Source organism: Pristis pectinata, chromosome 3, assembly GCF_009764475.1.
Source record: "Pristis pectinata isolate sPriPec2 chromosome 3, sPriPec2.1.pri, whole genome shotgun sequence".
Classification (NCBI taxonomy): Eukaryota; Metazoa; Chordata; class Chondrichthyes; order Rhinopristiformes; family Pristidae; genus Pristis; species Pristis pectinata.
This window is the reverse complement of record NC_067407.1, coordinates 32,465,028-32,489,421: the sequence shown is the minus strand read 5'-3', so window position 1 is coordinate 32,489,421 and position 24,394 is coordinate 32,465,028. Positions and strand designations below refer to the sequence as shown.

Here is a 24,394-nt window from a genome sequence, read left to right as displayed (position 1 = left end):
TTACTTGACCTACCTCTTCCTTCCCCTCAATCCCATAATTAACTATAATATCTCTGAATCCCATAATAAAATGAGTTAGTTCTTACTGGAGGTATAGAATGTCTGTTTATAAATTAAAAGAGCAAAGTGTGCTTGCACACGATGATGCATTTTTGGTGTTCATTTTAAGAATATCTATATCAACTGAAAGGGGGAGCCCAATCTTTTTCTAAGTTAACCATATGAAAATGCAATAGAAAGTTCTGAGTACTGACAACTCATTGGCATGGGAAATTAACTGAAATTTCACCATTGCTACTCTGCACTATCACACAATCATGTATTTCAGTGATTCCAAAAACTAATTCAATATGCTAAAAATATCACTTTTTTTTATAACCAAGTTTAATTTAAATAGATTAGAAAATTGGAAGAAAACCAATCACATTCTAAGTTTCTTAGGTGTTAAAGTAGTCTACCCATAGCATCAAAATTGCCACCAAGTACAAATTCATTTTAATAAAAAAACACACGTAAATGCCATTTTGATGCTTTTCAAAGGTCTTACTTTATGTAAGTTAACAACATGACCTAACTTCAGTGATTTTAAGATGACCCATGTTAAGAGAGCATTAGTTTACTTATCTATTAGTTTACTTATTTGACAAATTAACAAGATTGAATCAATATCAAGAAAATAATTTGTCAGACTAATGACATAGTTACTCCCAACCCTTCCATTTTTGTTGCAATGGTGGATTCTGCAATATTATCACAATATTTTGGCTTAGGCCCACTCACAAACTCACACACACACACACACACACACACACACACACACACACACACACACACACACACACACACACACACACACACACACACACACACACACACACTCTGACTCTCTCTGTTCTGTACACCCAGTCTGGAAAAGCAAAAGAGAGATGATACAGAGACAGCAATGGAGTAAAGTCAGAATATGTGGCAGCATAGGTGTATGTAGGCACAGGTCAGCGGGGGGAAAGTGGGAAAAGTCTTGAGTATGGCAAACTGGCTTTGTAGATTTTGGGTTGTAAGTCTGCCCTCTGGTGAGGGGCAGTATTTAAGTCAGTGAACCTTCTCCGGAGGGTCTAAGTGGTCAAAAGTTGAGGCTGTGTCATCCCCAGCCCAAATATTCAATGTGCCTAAGAATTATCAAAGCAGCCCCACACTCCAGGCCATCGATACTAAGTAATATTCTACTCATTCCCCAATCTTCACTGATGAACAATGGCTGACAATTGAGGCAAGACAGCAGCTGGTTCTCAAAGGAGTGGCATCTCGTCTCCAGCACTATTCCAATGAAGCCCAATGTAAGCTTGAGGAATGGCTCCTCATATTCCATCTGAGCATGTTGTAGATTTCTGGACTCAATACTAAATTCAGCAATTTCAGATAACATGCTTTTTCTGTTTGTCTTAGAACTGACCAGTTGTGTTGTAAGGTTACCCTTGTGTAATACTAACTCAGTTTTGCTTTCTCCGTAAAACTGGATAGCCTGTTGGGCATTTTCCCATTCTCTTTTCAGTTTCAGATCTCAGGAACAGACCTGATCTGCACTTCACACTTTTACATGTCCCTTTGTTCATTTTCTCTCTCTCTTACAGCCCTCATTAATCCATACAGCTCCATAAACAATGAAATCACCTTGGCATCCTTGACTTCAAAAATATCAAAAATATTCCCTTTGTCCTATTCATTCCTCCTCCATCCTCTCTGCAACTTAAAACTAAATTGTTTTCTGATAATGTGTTTTCAACCTGAAATGTTAACTCTGTTCCTTTTTTCACAGGTGCTGCCTGATCTGTTGAGTGTTTCCAGCATATTTTGTTTACATTTCAAATTTTCAGGAGCTGCAGGTTTTTCATTTTCAATAACAAGATACAACATGCCTTTAAAAATATAAAACGCCTTTACATATTTCACCTGTTTTCCCTCCCAGAAACAAATATGTCTGCTGCCTTTTACAAATTATCATGAATGAATGTCAATATTACATTTCCCCAAATTTGTCTGTCTTGTTCGCAGTTCAGACACATTTTTTTGAAGTTCATCCTACAATTAAGATAGAACCTTAGGCTACAGAAAAGTAGTGTACATAATTCTGGTCACCAGAATACAGAAGCATTTGACAACACTAGACAGAGAGTGGACAAGACTTCAGAGGTCATTGCCAGATTTGAAGATTAAAGTTACCAGGAGAGACAGATTAGGTTGAGAGTGTTTCCTTTGGAATAAAATGATATGGAAGGGGGATTTTATTAAGGCCTGGAAAGAATGAATGAAACCTCATCACTTTTGAAAGAGGTACAAGGATGAGCATTTGAGCAGCTGAAATCTATATAGCCACTGTACAAGAATTAGGAAGAAGGAATAACCTAGACAATTTCATTTTTGGCTGGCATGAACATGATTGGCTGAATAGCCTCCTTTTATGTAATTAATACTGTAATTCTACGATGCTTTTGGTTTTCTTATTCAATATATTATCATAGAAAATACATTCCACCAGCCATGTAACTGTATGTTGATTGCTTAGTGATTAATATCTGTACTGTATTATAGAAATATTTTGCATAATCTGTAAATTTGCAGAGTGCTTTTAGCAACCAGAAATGGAGATGATCATAATATTTTAATTTGTGAGATGGAGGATAAAATTATATTGTACTCAGCTAAAATAGAGACAATTCTGGAAGAAAATTCAGGGAAATTTAAAGAACCGCTGATTACTTGACTAGACAAATAGGATTAATCTAGAATAATGTTTTCAAGTTGCTAATTCTGCATGCTGAAACTAACAGCTAATAGCAAGGCCATTTTCTAAGAAGTACAATTGACAGGAGCTCATTTCAAATGGGATCTCTATTAAATTATATAACAGAAAATTAAAGATATTTGGTGCAATCAAAATCTTAAATTCTAGATAGCTTTCCTGAAATTTGATACTAACAGCTGAAATAATGTAAAGCAAGAGTGTTTGTGAGAGGCCTAACGTCTTAGTACAAACTTTAATGACATAGATTTATGCTACTTGTAGGTTTTCTCAGAGCTAGAATCGTACATGAATATCGGAATACAAAAGATAAAACTTTCCATTTCTGTGGTAAATTTTGATAACCTGGATGTTTTCTGCAAATAAACTTTTACATGGTAAAATATCTCAAGACAGATCATTATGGGATAACAAGACAAAAGCTAAGACTAAACCAAAGAAGCAAATATTATGGCATTTAGATGAAAAGGTGATTATAGTGGAAGGTTTCATTGAGCACATTTTTTTGAAAAGAGGTGGAGAAGAGGAGAGGTTTATAGAAGGAATTTCGGACTTTAGGCCCAAAGGGTTGAAGACACAGTTGACAATTCATGGGTCGGGATGAATAGAAGGATGGGATGTATACAGCCAAAGTGGAGGGAATGAAAAGTAAAAAGCTGGAGAAGGTTATGGATCTGAGGAGCCACTTTCTTATCAAAGGATTTAAATATGTGATGAGTATTTTAAAAATTGCATTGTTAGTAGACCAGATCCAATAAAGGTCAAAGCACGAGAGTGAATAGGGTTCAGTACACTTGCTAAGATCTGGACAGCAGGGACTTGGATCAGCAGAAGTTCATGGAGAGAGAAAATGAAAGGCCAAGTTGGAGAACATTGGAATAGTGTGATTTAGAGGTAACAAAATGTGAATAAGGATTTTGGTATCAGTCAGGCTATAAAGTTAGGGCAAAGACAGGTAAGGCACAAATTCTAGAAGGTGGTCTTTGTGATGCAGAAAATATAGGGTCAATTATCTTGCATCAGGATTATGAAGGGGTAGGCTTATGTGATGACATAGAACAGCTAATGTCATCATTGTATATGTGAAGTTTGCCCATATGCCTTTCCATGATCTCTTCAGAAGCCAGTGTGTACATAAGAAATAGGAGAGGGCCAAGGATGGTTGCTTGGGAGGTTCTAGAAGTAACAATGTATGGGAAGCAAATTCATTACGTGAGATTCCTTTGCTATGTCTTGGTGTAAGAGTGGAAACAGGTAAGATGACAATGAAACATGCCAGGAATAGTCCTTGTGAGCCAGTGTATAATAATTGGTCCAAACAATGGTCTTCCTGTACAAGTCCTTGCAACATCAAGTTAATAATGGGGAAACAAATTAAGGAGTCCAGAAATGTGATCATCAAAATAAAGAACAATAAGAAGTAATTGATTTTATATAACACTTTTTATGTCCTTTCAGGACTTTCCTGGCACTTCACAGCTAATTAAGCTGTGAAGATACTTGCAGAACATAATAACTCATGTTCAAAGTTATTTTGAAAGAACTGGTTCTCTTTATTGCTTTCAGAAACTTAGTATCTCCATAACTTGTGGGTATGGGGAAGGCATAAATCTCAATTACACATTTGAGAAAGCCAGAATTTCTAATGGAACTGATACACACTGGGTTTCAACTTGGTCATAAATTTTGTTCAGTCTCAGAACATGCTAATGAAACATTTGCCTTCCTAGCAGAAATTATGTTCAATTTCCAGAATTAGGATTGGATGACATCAATTCTAAACTCAATCACTTTCTCCTTGCCAGTTGTCCTTGAAAATGTAATGTGATTCATTTATTTCTCCATTCACTTTGATGAAAACGACTTTCCTCAACTGAGAATGTTTGTGCAAGCTTTTGATCAAATTTAGGACTCATTGCAAATTTAAGGTTGGGGGTGTTGGTTGGGGGGGTGGTGTCGGGGTGGGAGTTGTGAAATCACCGCTATGTTTTGGAGGCATATAACACTTTTTAAAAAGCTGTTTCTCTTAAGACAATTAGTAAGTTTGGACCTGAGGGTTGCATTATAGTCTTCGTGCTGAGAATTCCAAGTCACACGTTCTAAATGCTTGAGAAAGTAAAGGAACAGCAGAAAAATTTAAGGAATGATACATTTATCAGGCAGTACTAGAAGCTATCCTGACACTACCCACTCAGTGTCAATTCATTCACCATCTGAAACTCTCCTCCAAAGACTGGATGAGCAGATAATTGAAAATTTCAAGACCAAGGTTGATAGATTTTTGGCGGGTAATGTATCGAAGAGATATAGATCAAAGGCATGTAAATGGAGGGTATAAATTCCATGAAAATTAGCTTTTTGCAGCAGCAAACAGGTTATGTTTTTATGGTCATAAATACATTAAGAAGGATGTAGAAATAAATTAGGGTGAAGTTGTAAGGGTTGTTAAGTTGGTGATGAGTTTGCCACTTCCTGCAAACATTTAAATAAAGAAATATAGGTTTAAAAATGAGAGCATTGATCCTATAGAAAATGATCTGGGGAATTAAAGATGTAAAGTAATGAGATGGCAGATAAATTAAACAGATGTTTGCCTTTGCTTTAGGGGACTGAATAATATAAAGCTATATAAAGCTACAAACTGGCAATTAGTATCAGGAAAAATATAATCACAGGAGAACTGATACTGAGCCAATTGTTGGAACTGCAGGCTGACAAGACTCCAGATCTTGATGGATTTTTCCTTAGGATCTCATAGAAAGTGGTTTATAAGATAGCTGATGTATTGGTTTTAATTTTCCAAAATTCCCTAGCTTTGGGGAAGGTTTCATTAGACTGAAACCAACTCCTTTGTTAAAAAAGGAAGGGCGATAGAAAGCAGTTAGCTTAACATCAGTTATAGGGCAAATGTTAAAAGCTATTACTAAAGACATTACAGTTGGGCATTTAGAAAAATTCAAGGTCTTCAGACCAAGTCAACATTGTTTTGTGGAAGGGAAATCATGTTTAACCAATTTATTAGAGTTCTTTGAAGAAGCAATTTTTTCTGTGAATAAAGGGGAACTGATAGATGCACTTTAGATTTCCAGAATACATTTGATAAGGTGTTGCTGCAAAGTTAATTGCAGAAAATAAAAGTTCATGGGTCAATGGGTCTTTTTCTGGTTGGCAAGTGTTATGCTAGAAGGATTGGTATAGGAATCTCAATTATCTATACTTTATACAACTTATATAAATGCTGATGTCACAAACATGAGTGGGAAAGTAAGTTATGAAGAGTACATCAAGAGATGTAGATAGGTTAAATGAATGGGCAAAAATCTGATAAATAAAGTACAATGTGAGGAAATGTGAAATTATCCATTTGGCAGAAAAAAGTAAAAAGCATAATATCTAAATGGTGAAAGATAGCAGCGGAATCTGGATGTCCTAGTGCATGATTCACAAAAATCCGGTATGCAGCTACAGCACATAATTAGGAAAGCTGACAGAATGTGGGGGGAATTCAATACAAAAGTAAGGAAGTTATTGACAGGGTACAGAAATAGTGGATATTTCCTCATGTGGGAGAATCTAGAACTAAAAGTCAACCTTCAAAGATAAGGGTTTTTCCATTTAATTTCGAGATGTGGCAAAATTGCTGCCCTCCGAGGGTAATGAATCTTTGGAACCCTTCCTTAAAGGATGGTAAAAGAAGTCTGAATATTTTTAAGGCAAAGATAGATAAACTCTTGATAGGCAAGGGGGTGAAAGGTGACCAGGTGGAGGCAGGAATGTGGAGTTCAGGTTGCAATCAACTCCACATTTCCACCTACCCCCAGTATTATTAAATGACAAAGCAGGCTCAAAGGACCAAGTGGTTTACTCCTCATAACCTCAGTGGTTTTACCTTCACAATCAAGTCTCCTGTTGCAAATAATTTAGCAGCAACATCACCTATCAATATAAATCTACTACCAATCCATTGTGACTTTCACTGGGCCCAGGCAGAGTGGATTCGGGCTGCTGAGAGCCTTGCCATTGTTAATATAGAGGGAAATACAATTCTACTGCATCCTTTAAAAGATAAGATCTTTATTAGTCACATGTACATCAAACACAGTGAAATGCATTTTTTGCATAGTGTTCTGGGGGGCAGCCCGCAAGTGTCGCCATGCTTCCGGCGCTAACATAGCATGCCCACAACTTCTTAATCTGTACGTCTTTGGGATGTGGGAGGAAACTGGAGCACCCGGAGGAAACCCACGCAGACACGGGGAGAACGTACAAACTCCTTACAGACAGCGGCAGGAATTGAACCCGGGTCACTGGCGCTGTAAAGCGTTACGCTAACCGCTACACTACCATGCCTGCCCGTCAGAGAGCCAGTCAAAGAAGATCAAACATTTCTGAATTTGAAAATAATGCACAAGGCGGCAATGTAGAAATGATCTCTAAGGTGAGGTCAGCAGCTAGAATGCCTCCATATTTTTAAGTGCACCTTTGTTGTCTTGCCCAAAAGGGAAGCCTGGTTAGCACCTTGAGAATACTCTTAAGTTGGTGGTATGAACTCCAGTCTGCTTAATTCTGAGAACTGCTACAGAGTACAGAAAGAGGTTGGACAGTCCCACATAGGTACACAAGCATATGGTCAGGTCCTTCCTTATCATAACCTTTCCTTCTTAGCACCCAGGTATCAGTGGTACTTACTTCTGCAAAAGGTAACCATGGTAAAAACTCATCAAAACTACTTTCAGTGCCTCCTTTTTTTCTTAGAAGGTTAGCAATATAGGGAAGTCTACATTGATTGTGCATTCTTAGTTGATTTCCCAATGAATCATTGTGGTTCCTACAATAATGCTGTTTCCACATTGTTAAGAAGGGAATCCCTAATAAGCAATCCAGTAATATTTAAGTTATGACAAGCAACTTACAAGTCTATATGGTTTCTGAGTTGAAAGGTACCAAGGGTTGATGGAGTTCACATGACATTGCTGCTTTTATCCTTCTTTTTGGTGGCATCATAAAAGAAAGTTATCAAAGTGTGGCTTGCATATTATTTACTATGGAAGCAAAATGTTCTGATTTTGGAGAGGTGAATGTTGAATTTAATACCAGTAGTATCAATAAATCAGAAGATAGAACCTGCATGATAAATTCCTTGAGTGCTGTTGAAGATGAGCATCAGGTTGTGATCAACAAGAGAGTAGAGGTTGCAGTCAAGAGGTTCGATGTAATAATTGATAGTGTAGCGGAGTGTGGTCAGGGACATAGTGAATGCAGCTGACTGCAATTCATACCTTTTACATGGGCTCTGCATTCAGGTACAAAGTTTTTTAGTGGCAATATGGTAAGATCTTTTTCAAGACATCCTATTATACCAGATATAGATATATTTTTCCGGAAGCCTCATGGGTCAAGTCAATTCAGTTTAGTAGATGGGTTCCTTTGTAATTGCACAGAGCCTAATGCCTGTTTTGGGATGGCCCTGGATGCCTTCTTTGCTTGATTATATGATGACTTCCTTCAAATATTGTTGGGATTCCAAATAAACTTAGTTATTTCCTGGCCCAATATGACATCATGCACATCATTTGGTAACTACCCCTTTTTCTGTTCTGAGTAATCATCATTATCAAATCATTAGTACCTTTTTGCCAATTTTGCCAAGAAGACTCAATCCCAGACTTCAGGACAACAATTAGCCAAACCTGTACACTAACAGTTGAATTCCAGAGGTGATGGAAGACTGAGTGTCCTTGAAATCAAGACAGCTTTTGATGCAGTGCAGCCTTAAATTGTCCTCATAAAACTGATCAAATGGAATCAAGGAGAAAATTTGCTGGAATTGCAGCACATTTCAACACAATGGAAGGTGTTTGTGCTGGTTGGTGTCATCATAGCTCTAAGACATTGCTACAGAACTGTAGCAACCTTTGGCCCAACCCTTTCCATCTCCCTTATCAATAAGTTCCCCTTCACTGTAAGGCCAGAAGTACTGATACTCTTTGATAACTCACCTATTGACTCTCCAAAGCCATCCATAAGATATAAGTCAGGAGTACAGTTGAACATTCTCTAATTTCCTTGATGAGTGTAGCTCCAACAACATTCATAAAACTCAATACCATCAAAGATAAATCAGTTCACCTGTTTAGCAACCCATCTACAACCCATATCCATTGTGGTGTGTACTATATACAAAATACATTGCAGTAACTTATCAATACATCTGTTCTTGTAACAATATCACAGATCTTATAGAACATAGAACATTACGGCACAGTACAGGCCCTTCAGCCCATGATGTTGTGCCAACATTTTATCCTGCTTTAAGATCTATCTAACCCTTCCCTCCCACGTACCTCTCCATTTTCTATCATTCATGTGGCTATCTAAGAGTGTCTTAAATATCCCTAATGTATCTGCCCCCATAACCTCTGCCAGCAGTGTGTTCCACGCACCCACAACTCTGTGTAAAAAACTTACCTCTGACATCCCCCTTATACCTTTCTCCAATCACCTTAAATTTACATCCCCTCATGTTAGCCATTTTTGCCCTGGGAAAAAGTCTCTGACCGTCTCCTCAATCTATGCCTCTTATCATCTTGTACTCCTCTATCAAGTCACCTCACATCCTCCTTCTCTCCAAAGAGAAAAGCCCGAACTCACTCAACCTATCCTCATAAGACATGCTCTCCAATCCAGGCAGCATCCTGGCAAATCTCCTCTGCACCCTCTCTAAAACTTCCTCATCCTTCCTATAATGAGGCAACCAGAACTGAACACAATACTTCAAGTGTGGTCTAACCAGAATTCTATGGAGCTGCATTATTACTTCACGGCTCTTGAACTCAATACCTTGACTAATGAAGGCCAACACACCATATGCCTTCTTAACAACCCTATTGACCTGCAAGGCAACCTTGAGGGATGTATGGACATGGACCCCAAGATCCCTCTGTTCTTCCACACTGCTAAGAGTCCTGCCATTAACCTTGTATTTTGCCTTCAAATTCAATCTTCCAAAGTGTATTACTTCACACTTTTCTGGGTTGAACTCCATCTGCCACTTCTCAGCCCAGGTCTGCATCCTATCAATGTCCTGTTGTAATCTACAGCAACTTTCTACACTATTCATACCACCACCAACCTTCATGTCATCAGCAGACTTACTAACCCACCTTTCCACATCCTTATCCAAGTCATTTATAAAAATCTTCACATCTAATTTTTGAAAAAAAGATTGAAAATAATTGTGCTATGTCAATCCTAGGCCCACGTTTAAAGCAATCCAATTGCAAAAGTAAATCCAATATTTCTGTTGCCACAGTGATTTTGTTTTTTACCATTTTGTTCTGTTGGTGGATTTGACAACTGGAGTCATTCCATCTCTGTAGAGACTCTTGGTTTTGCTGAAGTTGACAATGTTGAAAATTACCCTCTACAAAGAATTAAATAAAAACGTAGATTAAAACACAACACTTCTCTGCAAAATTTTCCTTTAAAATACAACTAGAGTCTGTATAAACATATTTTTAATTAAAAATACCGAAATCTTAAAGATACATTCTTTGGAAAGGTTAAGCAAGTGAAAGTTACATTTGAAAAACTCAGATTTTGTAGTTGCAACACTGGCAAAACTATTGTAATTACATCCTTGAAATGATAACATCATTAGATTTTTATGCAGGGATGGTTGAACACAGAAATCTTGAAGTTACTTGCTGTGGTTCAGCCTTCTTCCACCAATGGCACTATTTTTCAGCCTCTTCCACTAAAATGGAGAAATCAGTTGAATTGTCCAAAATTTAGCTGAATTGGCACAACTGCAAAATCTCCTGAAAATCTTATGCTTTGTTGAATGTTTTACTAATCTATAATTAATTATTAGTGATCTCTTTGGACTGATGAAATAAACAATTATGCACTTGGATTATAATTCCCTCACATTAACTATTGTGAGGGACTTATAATAACTTTTAAAATAATAACTTGCTTATTGCTGTTTATTTCTAATATTTCAAGTTTAACCTTAATCTTATGTACATATGGTAATATTAATAAGGAATATTTAAAATATTAAGGAAAGGCTGCATTTTTCTTCCCGGTATTCTGTCTTTGAGAATTCATTTATATGTTTACTGTGCCATCTTGATGAAATCCCCATTGCTGGACACCAGGAATTCCAGAAAACTGAAGCCTGACAACAAATGACATCAGAAATGTTCAGTAAAAACCTTGGAGTTCAACAGATATTTGTGGAGAGCTTTTTCTGGGGACAGCAGCAAACATCATTGCTTTACCACTGATTACAAAATCCAGACCTATGATTTTCTTTAAGTTGCATGACTTAATAACTGTCATGTCAAAAAGTCATAATAAAATAGATATCTAAAATCTAATTGAAGAACTACAGAAGGTGTATAAGGGCTGCTAAGTCGAAACTTGGAATATTGTGTACAGGTCGGCTTTCCCACCAGAGGAAGGAAGTACAACAAAGGTTCTCTATATCGATTCCTAGAATGAGGGCTTGTCATATGAGGAAACATTAAGCAGACTGGGTTTGGTTCCACCCACTGACTGGCAGCCCCTGCCTCACCCCTCCCTCTCACCTCTTTATACTGGCTATCTCCTCCTTACCTAGTCATGAGACAGGGTCATGACCCAAAACGTCAACCAACCCTTTGCCTCCACAGATGCTAGAGAAACAAAGGATTGCGGATGCTGGAACCTACATGGAAAACACAATGATTCCTCCAGTAGTTTGCTGTTTTTCTTCAGATTACAGCATCTGCAGTCTCTTTTGTCTCCTATACTGTTACTATCTGGCTGTACAGTAAGTGACATGGATGACAAAGGCATTTAATAAAGCAGATCAGTGGCATCCTCAAGCAGTGAATCCACTGCCCGGACCACACTGGCAGAGCTTTGCAGTATTCTGCAGTAAACTAGATTCGACATTCATTGTGGCCTCTTATTTTGCACATCTTTGCGTGCTGGCCCTTCCCACTAGTTATAAAGCAGGAAGAGAAAGAGGAAAGGAACAAAGGCAAAAGCCCCTTTTCTGGATGGAAACTCAAAGAACAACTCATCAGATTCTGTTATCATTAAACATAATCCCCATTCCCTATTTGAAAAGAATTTGTATCTTACGTTCCCTCTGTTGCTAATCCTCATTGAGCAAAATTATCACAATAAAAACTATAAGATAACACCAAATCAATATTCCGTGCTATAATAAAGTATCAAATTATGACAAATACAAAAAAAGAATTAATTTTTCACTGGGTCTTAAGTCACATAAGACAAAAACATTTAAAGGTCCCAAAAAGAAGATTTATTTGGTGTTTCGTAGCAAAGTCTGGTATCCTATGTCAGCACATTGTCCATACAGTACTTTTCAATGTTTCCCTGACACAACTTCCCTTTCATAATTTTTCCCTCTAGCATAAACAAGCTTTCTTGTAAGAATTCCTCTCTGTTGTGCTTGGACGAAATGAGATCTACCCAAAAGATATCGAACAGGTCAATCTAAAAGGGAGATGTTTTTGTACAACTACTAGCAACTTAATCCTGTTTTGCTGATGCAGGTTAGCACACTTTGCCATGAAATACAAATTGTGCATGACAGTAGGTTGTAACAGCAGGTGGAATAGCAAAGATATGTGTGAAGGCATGAATAAATGTTTGAGATATAATCACTTTGCAAGACCTATTTTGTCACAATCATGAAGATATCACCAAAAATATTGTTGTCCCTGTCTGGCACTGAAATTGGGAACCTGTATCCATGGGTATTGGCTTAGCAGAACACTAGATCCAAAGCTGTGTCATCAGTTGAATGGCTACCTGCTGTTAGCATGCCTTATATAACTAGCAAAGTCAGTGACAGTTCTAGTTAGCTGTATTATACATTTAGAAATATATGAATTTTAAAAGTATCTTCACTTTTGAAGTTATCCAACAGGTTTTAGCTACTTCATTGCTTGACTCAGAACTGCACACCAATGGAATGAAAATTTAATGGGTTCTACAATGAACAGGCAATCTACTACGCCAGATTACCCATCTAAGTGGTGGAAATGAAATTTACCCCATTGCTTTTCTTTCTCAGTTATTCTATTATTTCTTAATTGTTTGCCCCATCAGCACGTGAAAACAACGCTTCTGGATTTCAATTACGTTTTGAATGTCCCAACTATTCTCAGTGTTGCAAATTATAAGACTTTACTATTCTGGAAGTGTTAGGTTATTGAATCTGACTTCTTCCAGTAGATGAAATCAGATCCAACAAGTTTGATTTGAATATGGCACACTACTTCACTAACTTTCTGATTTTTATTTTATTGAGAACTTAAAATTCAAAAATGGAAACTTATATAATTGTGATAGATTAATTGTTACATCTGACAGCAATGGCATTTTCATATAAGGCCCTCTTCTGTATCCCTAAAATTCTCTGACATATGTCAAAACAATTTTGTCTCATAAGAATGTTATTTGAAAACAACATTAAACCTTCTGTCACAAAACAAAAGAGCAGAAATGAACTACACAGCCTGAGGCTGAGTTGAGCTTTTGTTACCATAGCTACTGTGAAGGTGTGCCATTGCTACACAAGCATGCATTAGATTGAAAGCTTCTGACAATAGAGGCACCTGAATAAAAGCCATATGGCTCTTAAGGTTTTTTTTGTTGGAATACCATCAACACTTTTAAATTATCATCCAAACAATGGAACAATGTGTATTATCATTCACTAGTTTGTTATATCTGCAATCTGTTTGCCCTTGTCAATCAATTTTATGCAGTATTATAACACAGCTAGGATCTCAGAAAAAAAGCAAACTGAGCAATACTGAGACATATGAGATTCTGCAGATACTGGAATGTGGAGCAACACACACCAAATGCTGGAGGAACTCAGCAGGTCAGGCAGCATCCATGGAGGGAAATAAACAGTTGATGTTTCGGGTGAAGACCCTTCATCAGGACTGGAAAGTTTCTATATAGGTGTTTCATAGTACAGTTTGTTTGCTTGCCATATTTCTCTTCATGTTCTTTGATGTAAATTGATGCTGACAATTGTTGCTAATGCATCTGTATATCTGAAAATTCATTTCCCTAATTTCAATTTTTAAGAATAAAGTGCAAATATCCTCATTTCTCAACTGACTAATAAAGATAAAAAGAATAAGGGAAGACTGAAAAGAGGTACAGAGCAAACAATAATGGCTACAAAGATCAATTGGTGCCCTCCAGTACTGATTCCAATGATGCTCCTAGAATCAGTGGGAAATTACTGAAAACCTGCCAATAGGGTTCATAAGGTTCAGCCCAACACCCTCCATTCCCACATCCTCCTCTCAGAGGAACAACTGAGCTAATTTTTCATCTGTGGTATTGGCATTTAACTGCCTTGTACTACTTGCCAGGCTGAGCATAACTCCAAAAACATTTAATAAGCTTGGCATTACCAAAAATACAGCAGTCTGCTTGATTATCACCTCATCAGAACTCTAAATATTAGGTTCCTCTACCAATTATAACCATGGTGCCAGTAATATCAAGAGAATACATGCCAGCAACTTGATCAAGCTTCTTCTAAAGCATCTCCTGAACCCTTTACTACTCAGAAAGACTAAACCTTAAGCATATGGGACAAACACCTCTTCCTGTTTCCCTTCCAATGCACATTATGACTTGGAAATATATTGAATTCCTTTTGCTGCTCTCAGTTCAGAATCCTAACAGGACTATAGGACTTCACCACATGGATGTCAGTGGTTCAAAAAGTCAGCTTACCACCAGCTTGTCATGGGGAACTAGAGATATACCTTGTCAGTGATACCCGCATTCCATTGTAAGGGACTGATAAAAATTCTATCCCTTGCACCTTGCTGGGAATGTAAGGAAATCTGAGAATTTATAGAGAAGCTGCAGCCAGATCTCCGACATTTTCCAGTCAATTCTGCTGTTTGCCCTACTTTTTTATGACAGGACCACTCAGTGGATCTTTTCTTTATTCCAGATGTAACTTTATCCTTGGAGCACTATTTTACTCTAATATTTCACATGTTGAAATCCTGTATATAATCAAGCTTCTTATCTGTTTATCAGCATTTATGCAATGAATCTAAACACTCTTCAATATGCTGTAGACATTTTATTATTGTCCTCCATATGGAAAGAATGCAAACAAATAACAAAGTACTTATTGTTCTTTTCAATAGAAAATAAAAACCTTATTTCATGATTTAGACACACAGGACGTAAAATGATATCCAGTAGCAACTTTTTTTTTACTTCAATCGTGAATTCAAAGGAGCAAGAAAGGATACTCAGGTGAAAGGATGCTGTTCTTCTGAGAATTCCGCAACTCTCAGGCTAAGGATTTTAGACTTAGAGTTGCAGAATTCTCAGAAGAACAGATGAATATAAAACTCATATTCCATTTCCCCTTAGATATGCAACTCGAGTAGGGCTTGAACCTAACGCCTTCTAAGTCAGAATGGAGAGCTACCAACTAGCTCAATCTAATGCAGAAAATTTATGAAACTCTAGATTCTCTCTCCCTTACCAGTTTGATAACACCCACCTCTCAGTTAAAGTCAGAAAATATATCTCATTCCTGCATTATGTTTAAGAATTAGACAATCACAGAATGGCCATTTTCCATTCTGTAACTATTCTATAACTGGCACTGCATAGTAGACTTAAACTACTCATTACATAAAATAAAATTTTTCTCATGTCACTTTTGGTTCTTTTGCCAAAGCCCCTTATTCCAATACCCCCTGGTTCTTGAACCTTCTATCAATGGGAACAGTTTCTCTCCACTCTCTCTATACTCTTCATAATTTAAATACCTCGATCAGATCCCTTCACAACTGCCTCTGTTCCAAGGAGAACAACAGCTATGTCTCCAGTCTATCCACACAGCTAAATTCCCTCATTTCTGAAACCAGTTTAATAAATCAGCTGTACAAGACATAGTTAAGGCCACATTTGGAGTACTTCATGCAGTTCTGGTAACCCTGGAAATAGGAAGGATGTCATTAAATTGGAAAGGGTAAAACAAAATCATGAGGATGTTACCGGGATTGAAGGGCTTGGGTTATAAGGAGAGGCTGGATAGGCTAGGACTTCTATCCCTGAAGCGCAGGAAGCTGAGGAGCAAACAGATGGAGTTTTATAAAATAATGAGGGGAAAGATAAGGTGAATAGCCAAAGTCTTATCCCCAAGGTAGGGAAATCCAAAACTAGAGGGCATAAGTTTAAAGTGAGAGGGGAAAGACTTAAAAGGGACTTGAGGGGCAACTTTTTCCACACAGAGGGTGGTGAGTAAATGGAACAAGCCGTCAGAAGGAGTGGTAGAGGCGGGTAATTATGATACTTAAAAGGCATTAGGACAGTTATATGGACAGGAAAGGTTTAGAGAGACATGGGTCAAATGCAGGCAAATGGGACTAGCTCAGTCAGGCAACTTCGTCTGCATGGATAAGCCGAAGGGCCTATTTCTATGTTGTATAGCTTTATAAATCTATGGCTCTAATAAAACAAAACTGGCATTAATATAGGCTTAGTATAAATTGGTGATTGATGGTCAGCATGGACTTGGTGGGCCAAAGGACCTGTTTCCGCGCCATCTCTCTCTATAACTATCATATGAAAAATCAAATAAACTGCAGATTCAGGAGATACGAAATAAAAAGATAAATACTAAATCATTCCACAGGTCAGGCAGCATCTGCCAAAAGAGAAACACAGTTTCCAGTATTTAGTGTTGTCATTTTAGTAAATTTTTCATTCACCCTCTCCAAATTCTTCACATCTTTCTTAAAATGTGGTTCTCAGAACAGGACACAATACTCCATTGAGAAAGATGAGGAAGGACAGATTACCTTTGTTACAATCATGTGTTAGTAACTTTCGGTAGGAGTTTTTTTCTGTCCTGTAGCAGGGAGCTCTGGTTTTGGGAGATGGGGCAAAAATGAACAGATTTTTGTAAGTTAGCTGTGACATTGGTTCCAAAGCACAAGTCGCTCAAGATTAAATAATTTCCCATTACAGTAAAACTCTGATTATCTGACTATTCAAAAATCCTGATGATTTGACATCTGGCTCACTGAGTGATGTCTTCCAAGTTCCCTTCCCACTCAATAGCACCCTGGTTCCTATGCTCTCTTTAGACTTAACAGGGTTTAATTGAACATTTATTATACTACAGTGAAAAAAGTAAATTTAAAAATGTGTTGGGTAATTAGCAGGAATATCATTCAATTGTCCAGAAAATCTGCTAGTCCTACACTCAGCTCTGGACCATCTGGACAGTAAAGACACAAATGTTAGACTATTGTTTATTGACTACAGCTCTGCCTTCAATACAATAATTCCAAGCAAGCTTGTCACCAAACTCAGAGACCAAGGACTCAACACCTCCCTCTGTAATTGGATCCTTGACTTTCTAACCAACAGACCGCAATCAGTGAGGATAGGCAGCAATACCTCCGGCATGATTATTCTCAACACTAGTGCCCCACAAGGCTGCGTCTTCAGCCCTCTATTCTACTCCCTTTGCACTTATGACTGTATGGCCAGATTCTGCTCTAACTCCATCTACAAGTTCGCAGATGATACCACCGTTGTAGGCCGTATCTCAAACAGCGATGAGTCGGAGTACAGGAAGGAGATAGAGAGCTTAGTGGAATGGTGTCATGACAACAACCTTTCCCTCAATACCAACAAAACAAAAGAGCTGGTCATTGACTTCAGGAAAGGGGGCGGTGTACATGCACCTGTCTACATCAATGGTGCTAAGGTCGAGAGGGTTGGGACCTTCAAGTTCCTAGGAGTGAACATCACCAACAGCCTGTCCTGGTCAAATCATGTAGATGCCACAGCCAAGAAAACTCACCAGCACCTCTACTTCCTCAGGAGGCTAAAGAAATTTGGCTTGTCCCCTTTGACTCTCACCAACTTTTACCGATGCACCATAGAAAGCATCCTATCTGGATGTATCACAGCTTGGTATGGCAACTGCTCTGCCCAGGACCACAAGAAGCTGCAGAGAGTTGTGGACACAGCCCAGCGCATCACGGAAACCAGCCTCCCCTTCTTGGACTCTGTCTTTACCTCTCGTTGTCTTGGTGAAGCAGCCAGCATAATCAAAGACCCCACCCACCCAGGACATTCTCTCTTCTCTACTCTTCCATCGGGTAGAAGATACAGGAGCCTGAGGGCGCGTACCACCAGACTTAAGGACAGCTTCTACCCCACTATGATAAGACTATTGAACGGTTCCCTTATACAATGAGATGGACTATGACCTCACGATCTACTTGTTGTGACCTTGCACCTTATTGCACTGCACTTTCGCTGTAGCTGTGACACTTTACTCTGTACTGTTATTGTTTTTACCTGTACTACCTCAATGCACTCTGTACTAACTCAATGTAACTGCACTGTGTAATGAATTGACCTGTACGATCAGTTTGTAAGACAAGCTTTTCACTGTACCTCGGTACAAGTGACAATAATAAACCAATACCAATACCAATATCAATCACCAAAGTCCTGAGTGAGTCAGATTACCAGTGTTTTACCATTGTTCAGAAGATTAGCTCCACTCCTGAGAGAAAGTTGTTGGAAATGAGGTGCAACGTTATGGATAGAAAATCTGGGAGGAGTGTTGAAGCAATGATGCAGCATTGTTTGACAACGGTCGTCACTGAGATTGGTTCTGTTATGGACCTGCTGGTTAGTATTATGGCTTGCATCCCATCAATAAATAATCGTAAAATATCTGTGGGTACCCGATTTTGAAGAAGGTATTCCATTATCCTTCCTGATGGAATTAAAGGTTTTAGTGAGGTAGAAAATGGCCATGCGGGTGCTGCTCCCTACATTTTTCTTGAGATGTTGCATGGTTAAGACCTTGTCCACTGTGCCTCCTAGAAGGATGGAATCTACAATGTAATTCAGGGAGCTGCTCTTTAGCGAGTGGGAGGAGGCAATTGAGAAGGGCTTTGGTGACTACTCTGCCTGTGGTGGACAGCAGGGAGACCCTGCTGCAGTTACCACACTCTAATGTCTCTTGAAGACAGCATTTCTGTGGTCCCTGGTATGCTCTCTTTTTCCTGGATATGAACAATGACATTGTGGAATCATAGTTGAGACTCTTGACCACCAAGTTTTTAAATTGTACTGGACATATTGTCTGCTCCTGTGGCCTTATGTTTTTTAGGTGGGATACGGTCTGACTGACATTTTATCAGTTATGATACAAAAGGTAAGTGAGCATGTTCAAAAGGTAGAATTACAGATACCACTAATAATTTCTGCACTGCTAACTCACCTAATAGATATGAACTAGTGGCAAAATGATAGAACGGCAAGGTCTGATAACAAGAGGATCAGCAATCATGACTGAAAGGAATGACTGTGAGAGGTTGGTGATTGGAGATTGGGGTAGTATGATTGGGAGAGAGCTGTCAACAATCTAGAAGGAGGAGTGAGTGAGATTAGGAGATAACAATCAGAATGAAAGTAACCAATAACAGGGAAAAGAGGGGCAATGAAGAGGCAGTGATTGCAGCTGTAAAGATAGTGGCCAGCAGCAAACTATAACTTTAGTATAGAGCCTGAAGAAACAATGGAACTTCCATTTCCATATTCAGTCATTTCTTTAAAGGATACTAGCTGACCAGAAATCAAAGGAAAGCAATTACATGTAGATATCCTGTCAAGTTTTCCATTTGCTAACTGTGAGTGCAGAGCACATTAATGTTACAGTCAATCTGCAATTAGTTCACTAAGCAAAGACTAGATCAAAGTTTTGGCAGTCAGCTCAGCTGCTAACTGCATTACACTGGGTAGGAAACAGGCAAAGGTGGACACATTAAAATGTATATACTCTTCTACAAATGTTTTTTGTAGGAATTGCAACAACCAAGTAGAAACATTTTGCTATGTTAAAGTCTGGTTATTTTCATCCCGAGGCTGCTGCAACCCTTGAAATGCCTTAGTTGCTGCAACAATTACACTCTGCTCTTCTGTGTACTCAGCTAGCTTCATACATTCTTGTCAACTGAAGTCCCTAGTCATCTTCTGATATTAGTTGGCCATCTTTGATCAACATCTTTTTCTCAACTCCCCCGCCCCACCTCACCCACAGAGTACCCTGATTTATGCCATTAGCAAGGGTGTCCAAACCAAGGTGGCCCTAAGGCACTATTAAGAAAGCATATTCATACCCTGCATCTGATGTCAATGTGACCGCAAATATATGGGGAAATGATTATTGACCAGTCATCTGGTATAAATATTTCAAAAGTCATTTAAGTGCATACTTGTGTAAATAATTAAAATCTGCTTTATGCAGTAACATATGTTAGATATGAATAGTATGTGACACTTCTGACACGCTTGTAAATCCATTTTGTAATGCATTTTTTTTAAAAAAGAACACTACATGGAAAATAACTTTTAGGAATCTAATTATTTCTGAATAGGTACAGATTCAGTCTCAGCAAAATACAATAAAAGCTCAGATATAAATGCATCTAAAAATATTGCATGCCGACTATTGAAATGAAATGTCTAAATGTTTCAAATTTGATCATAAAGTTGGATCAGACAATGAAACTAAGTGGTACAACTTAAAAATTAAGTTCTTTAGTGGATGACACTTTCTTTGTAGTTCAATGAATAAAAATATTTGACAAACTGTTTGTGTAGAGCATTCAATGTATAGTGTAAAAGCGCTGATTTAGATTTTTATATAGTTTTGGAATCATCTGTCAAAAGCTAAGATGATTAATCCCATAATCACTGTTATATTTCTATTAAGGCAATGATTGGTCAGTATTATATTCAATTGTTGAATATAAACAAACTCCTTTGAGAGTATGTAAGATGGGGGATTCTTAAAGCATGTGCTGTGAATATACTTGTATGTTACTTGAGAACAATATTATCATTGTCTTTCTCATATACTTGGTACATATGCTAGTGTTTACATAGATACTGACGTTTGACTACAAAATCTAATTGGCATTTTTTTGCAATAAAAACAATAATTTTATTTTTAATGCCTCAGAAAAATACAGTTATTTAACTTCTTAGTGTATCTGGTTAATTCTCATTAAGTTACCTAAACCATGCAAGGTATCAAGAGCTGATTTCAAAAGACACCTCCATAAATCTTTTGAGGTTCAACAGATTGCATTTGAGAAATCTTAAACTTTACAGTCAACATTTGGGCACTGTGGAAATTCAAGGTAGAATGGGGAGGAGGTTTTGCTGTGCGTCTCCATTGCTTGCGGTTTGTTGAAGCTTCAAGTAGTATTTTAATAACGTCTGGTACTTAGTTCACTGAGATTTCTTTTAGAAAAGCTTGCAACAGACTAAAAAGACAATAAATGATAAAGACCAAATACTTTCCAAAAAAAATTAGTGAAAAACTAAACTAAATCTAGTGAAAGGAAACCTCAACAAGTAGAAAATATTAAGCAATTTTTGACAGGAATAGCATGATGGGAGAACAGCTAGAAAGTCAAAGAATCATAGCATACTACAGCATGGAAACAGGCCCTTTGGCCCAACTCATCCATGCCGAGCATGGTGCCCACCTAAGCTAGTCCCATTTGCCCACGTTTGGCCCATATCCCTCTCAACTCATGTACTTATCCAAATGTCTTTTAAACATTGTTATTGTACCTGCCTCAACCACTTTCTCTGATAAGCTCATTCCATATATGCACCACCCTCTGTGTGAAGAAGCTGGTCCTCAGGTCCCTTTTAAATCTTTTGCCTCTCACCTTAAACTTATGGCCTCTAGTTTCTAGTTTCCCTTCCCTGGGAAAAAGACTATGTGTGTTCACCTTATCTATACCTCTCCTGTTGAGGCTCTTGGAGCACGTGGAAATTTGTGGAGGCCACTGAAATGCTCAGCAACCACACACTAGGTTAGTGTATGCATCTCAAGAAATCTCAGCTCAAGAGCTGTTGAACTGGAGGCCTAGCTGCAGGTGTTATGGAACATCAGGGGGGATAGGGGTTACCTCGTAATTTTGATCCAGGAGGTAATGACCTGAATTTGGGTAGTGATCAGAAACACAAAGTGATTGTCAGTCTGGCAGATATGGGGACCTCGGTGAAAAAGAAACCTTGGCTTTCAATCTTGCACAACAGGTTCAAATTTTTGTTGCCTGTAGAGATGTAAACAAAGACTGTTGGGAAGATGGACAATCTGACTACAGCACTAAACAGAGAGTAGGATGAAATGAGCCGCATTCAAGTTGGCTTATTTCTTTCTTTCTTTCTTTTTCAATCTTTTTATTAGTTTTCAGATTAATACAGATTAATATATAACATCAATGCTTGTACATGTAATACAAAGAGATCAGGAGAACAATCATGGCATAGATAATTATAAAGAACAATAAAATATAAAAAAAACTGTAGATCCCACGATCTCTTAGTAAATAAATATAATATAGAAGAAAGGAAAGAAAAAGATTTATTATATATATATAAAAGTAAAGAAAAAAAATCCCCAAATCAATAAGAAAAATTATAAACAATATATCAAACCAAACTAAACAGAAAAATTTCAAAAAAAAACAAAAAAAAAAACAAAAAACAAGACTGGACTGAAATTTCTCAGTAGAAACAGAGCAATATTATGTCATCAACTCTGTTCCTCTAAATTGGAAAGTTATTGAAAGGGGATCTATATCATGTAAAAATATTGAATAAATGGACTTCAAATATCTTCAAATTTAAGCGAAGGATCAACAGTACCACTCCTAATTTTTTCCAAGTTTAAACATGATACAGTTTGAGAGAACCATTGAAAAGTAGTAGAGGGTATTGGATCCTTCCATTTAAGCAAAATGGGCTTATTTATTTCTGTTTGGTATCAAAGGATACTGGGCCTTCAGATAGTCACAATTTGTATCCATGAAGGTGGAGAGAGAGATTTTAGCCCATCCGAGTTTTCTGAATACAAGGTCATGTGGGAAAGTGAATCTCAAGAAAGTAAAGAGTCTGTAAAGGGATGGAGACAAGTGAGTGATGGTAGATGGGGTACAGTGTGGAAAAACTTTAGCTTATGCACTTTGGTAGGAAAAGTAAAGAAAAAGTATCTTTCAAATCTTGAAAAACAAAGAAATGTTTGTCTATTGAAAGATCTTGGTTTGCTAGTTATTGATACATGAAGTAGACATGCAGGTACAGCAAGCAATAGGAAATTCTTGCTATAATGGCCTTTATTGCAATGGGATTGAAACATATAATTATTGAAGGCTCGCTGAGATTGTGGTAACTGTGTACAGTTTTGGAAAGAACCAAGAACAATTTAGGTATTATTTCTGTTTTACTTGCTTAGTCTCATATGATAGTTATGGTGGGTGACATTAGGACAGTAGTGAGAAGTTGATGGCCTAGTTTACAGACTTATTAACATCAGTAATACTGTTAGACAATCAATCAATAAATAAAGGGATCTTGTAATAAAAATAATATTAATAATTGTGGCTATTTTAATCTTATAAATTGGGTGAATTAAATAGGTAAAGGTCACATTGAGGATGGGTATATGGAATTCATGTCAAATAATTTCCTAGACCAATACATAGTGGACCCAACCACTGAATAGGCAATTTTAGAGCTGGTAATGTATAATAAAATTAGACTAACTAATAATATGGTAAAGGATTATTTTGGGAACAGTGAACATAAATTATAACATTTCCCATTCAATTTGAGAATGACAAATGTAAGTCTGAGACTAGAGGCATAAATTTAAATATAGGCAATTTCATAGGTATGATGGGTGAGTTGACCAAAGAGGATTGGGAAATTAAAGGTATGGTATTAGATAAGCAGTGGGAAATATTTTAAACTTAATTAAAAATATATACGTAATTAAGGAAGAAAGAATCAATGGGAAACAGATTCCATCCATAGTTAACCAAAGAAGTTAACAATAAAAAGACTTCTAGAAGCAGAATTTCAGAGTTAACTAAAGAGAAATTAAAAATTACATACAGTGATTCTACATGTGTGTGAAAAGGAAGAGAGCAGCAAATATAAATGCTAAGAAGCTGAGAGGGCAATCCCACAGTGGGGAATGAGGAAATAGCAGAAACCTCAAATATTTTGCATCTTCATTGTGGAAGACAGTGAAAGCACACCAAAAAGAAATCATTAAAAAGGGGGTAAAATTGAGGGAATGAGACAGGAAGGGACCTAAAGTGATTATTACTATTAAAGAAAAAGTACTAGAAAAAGTCCTGCTGTTATGACTATTGAAGGGTCCCCTTGTACAATAAGATGGACTCTCAACCTCACAATTTACCTCATCGTGGCCTTGCACCTTATTGTCTGCCTGCACTGCACTTTCTCTGTAACTTGAACACTATATTCTGCATTCTGTTATTGTTTTCCCTTGTACTACCTCGATGTACTGATGTGATGAAATGATCTGTATGGATGGCATTCAAAACAAAGTTTTTCACTGTACTTCAGTACATGTTGCAATAACAAACTAATTTACCAATTTTGGTGCATTAGTGGCAGAAGAAGTGGAAGTTCATTGTGATGGGTGGA

At 37.5% G+C, this 24,394-nt stretch overlaps 1 protein-coding gene across 1 annotated transcript in view; it reads right to left on the bottom strand.

The window, feature by feature from the left end:
• Window positions 1-24,394, bottom strand: part of agbl4 (AGBL carboxypeptidase 4) — a gene marked incomplete at both ends in the record, with an annotated part of 370,772 nt that overhangs the window by 299,259 nt on the left and 47,119 nt on the right. The window contains one exon of the mRNA XM_052010683.1: window positions 10,126-10,220. Within this exon, the coding sequence (XP_051866643.1) occupies window positions 10,126-10,220 (95 nt within the window). The remainder of the gene's footprint in view (window positions 1-10,125; window positions 10,221-24,394) is intronic.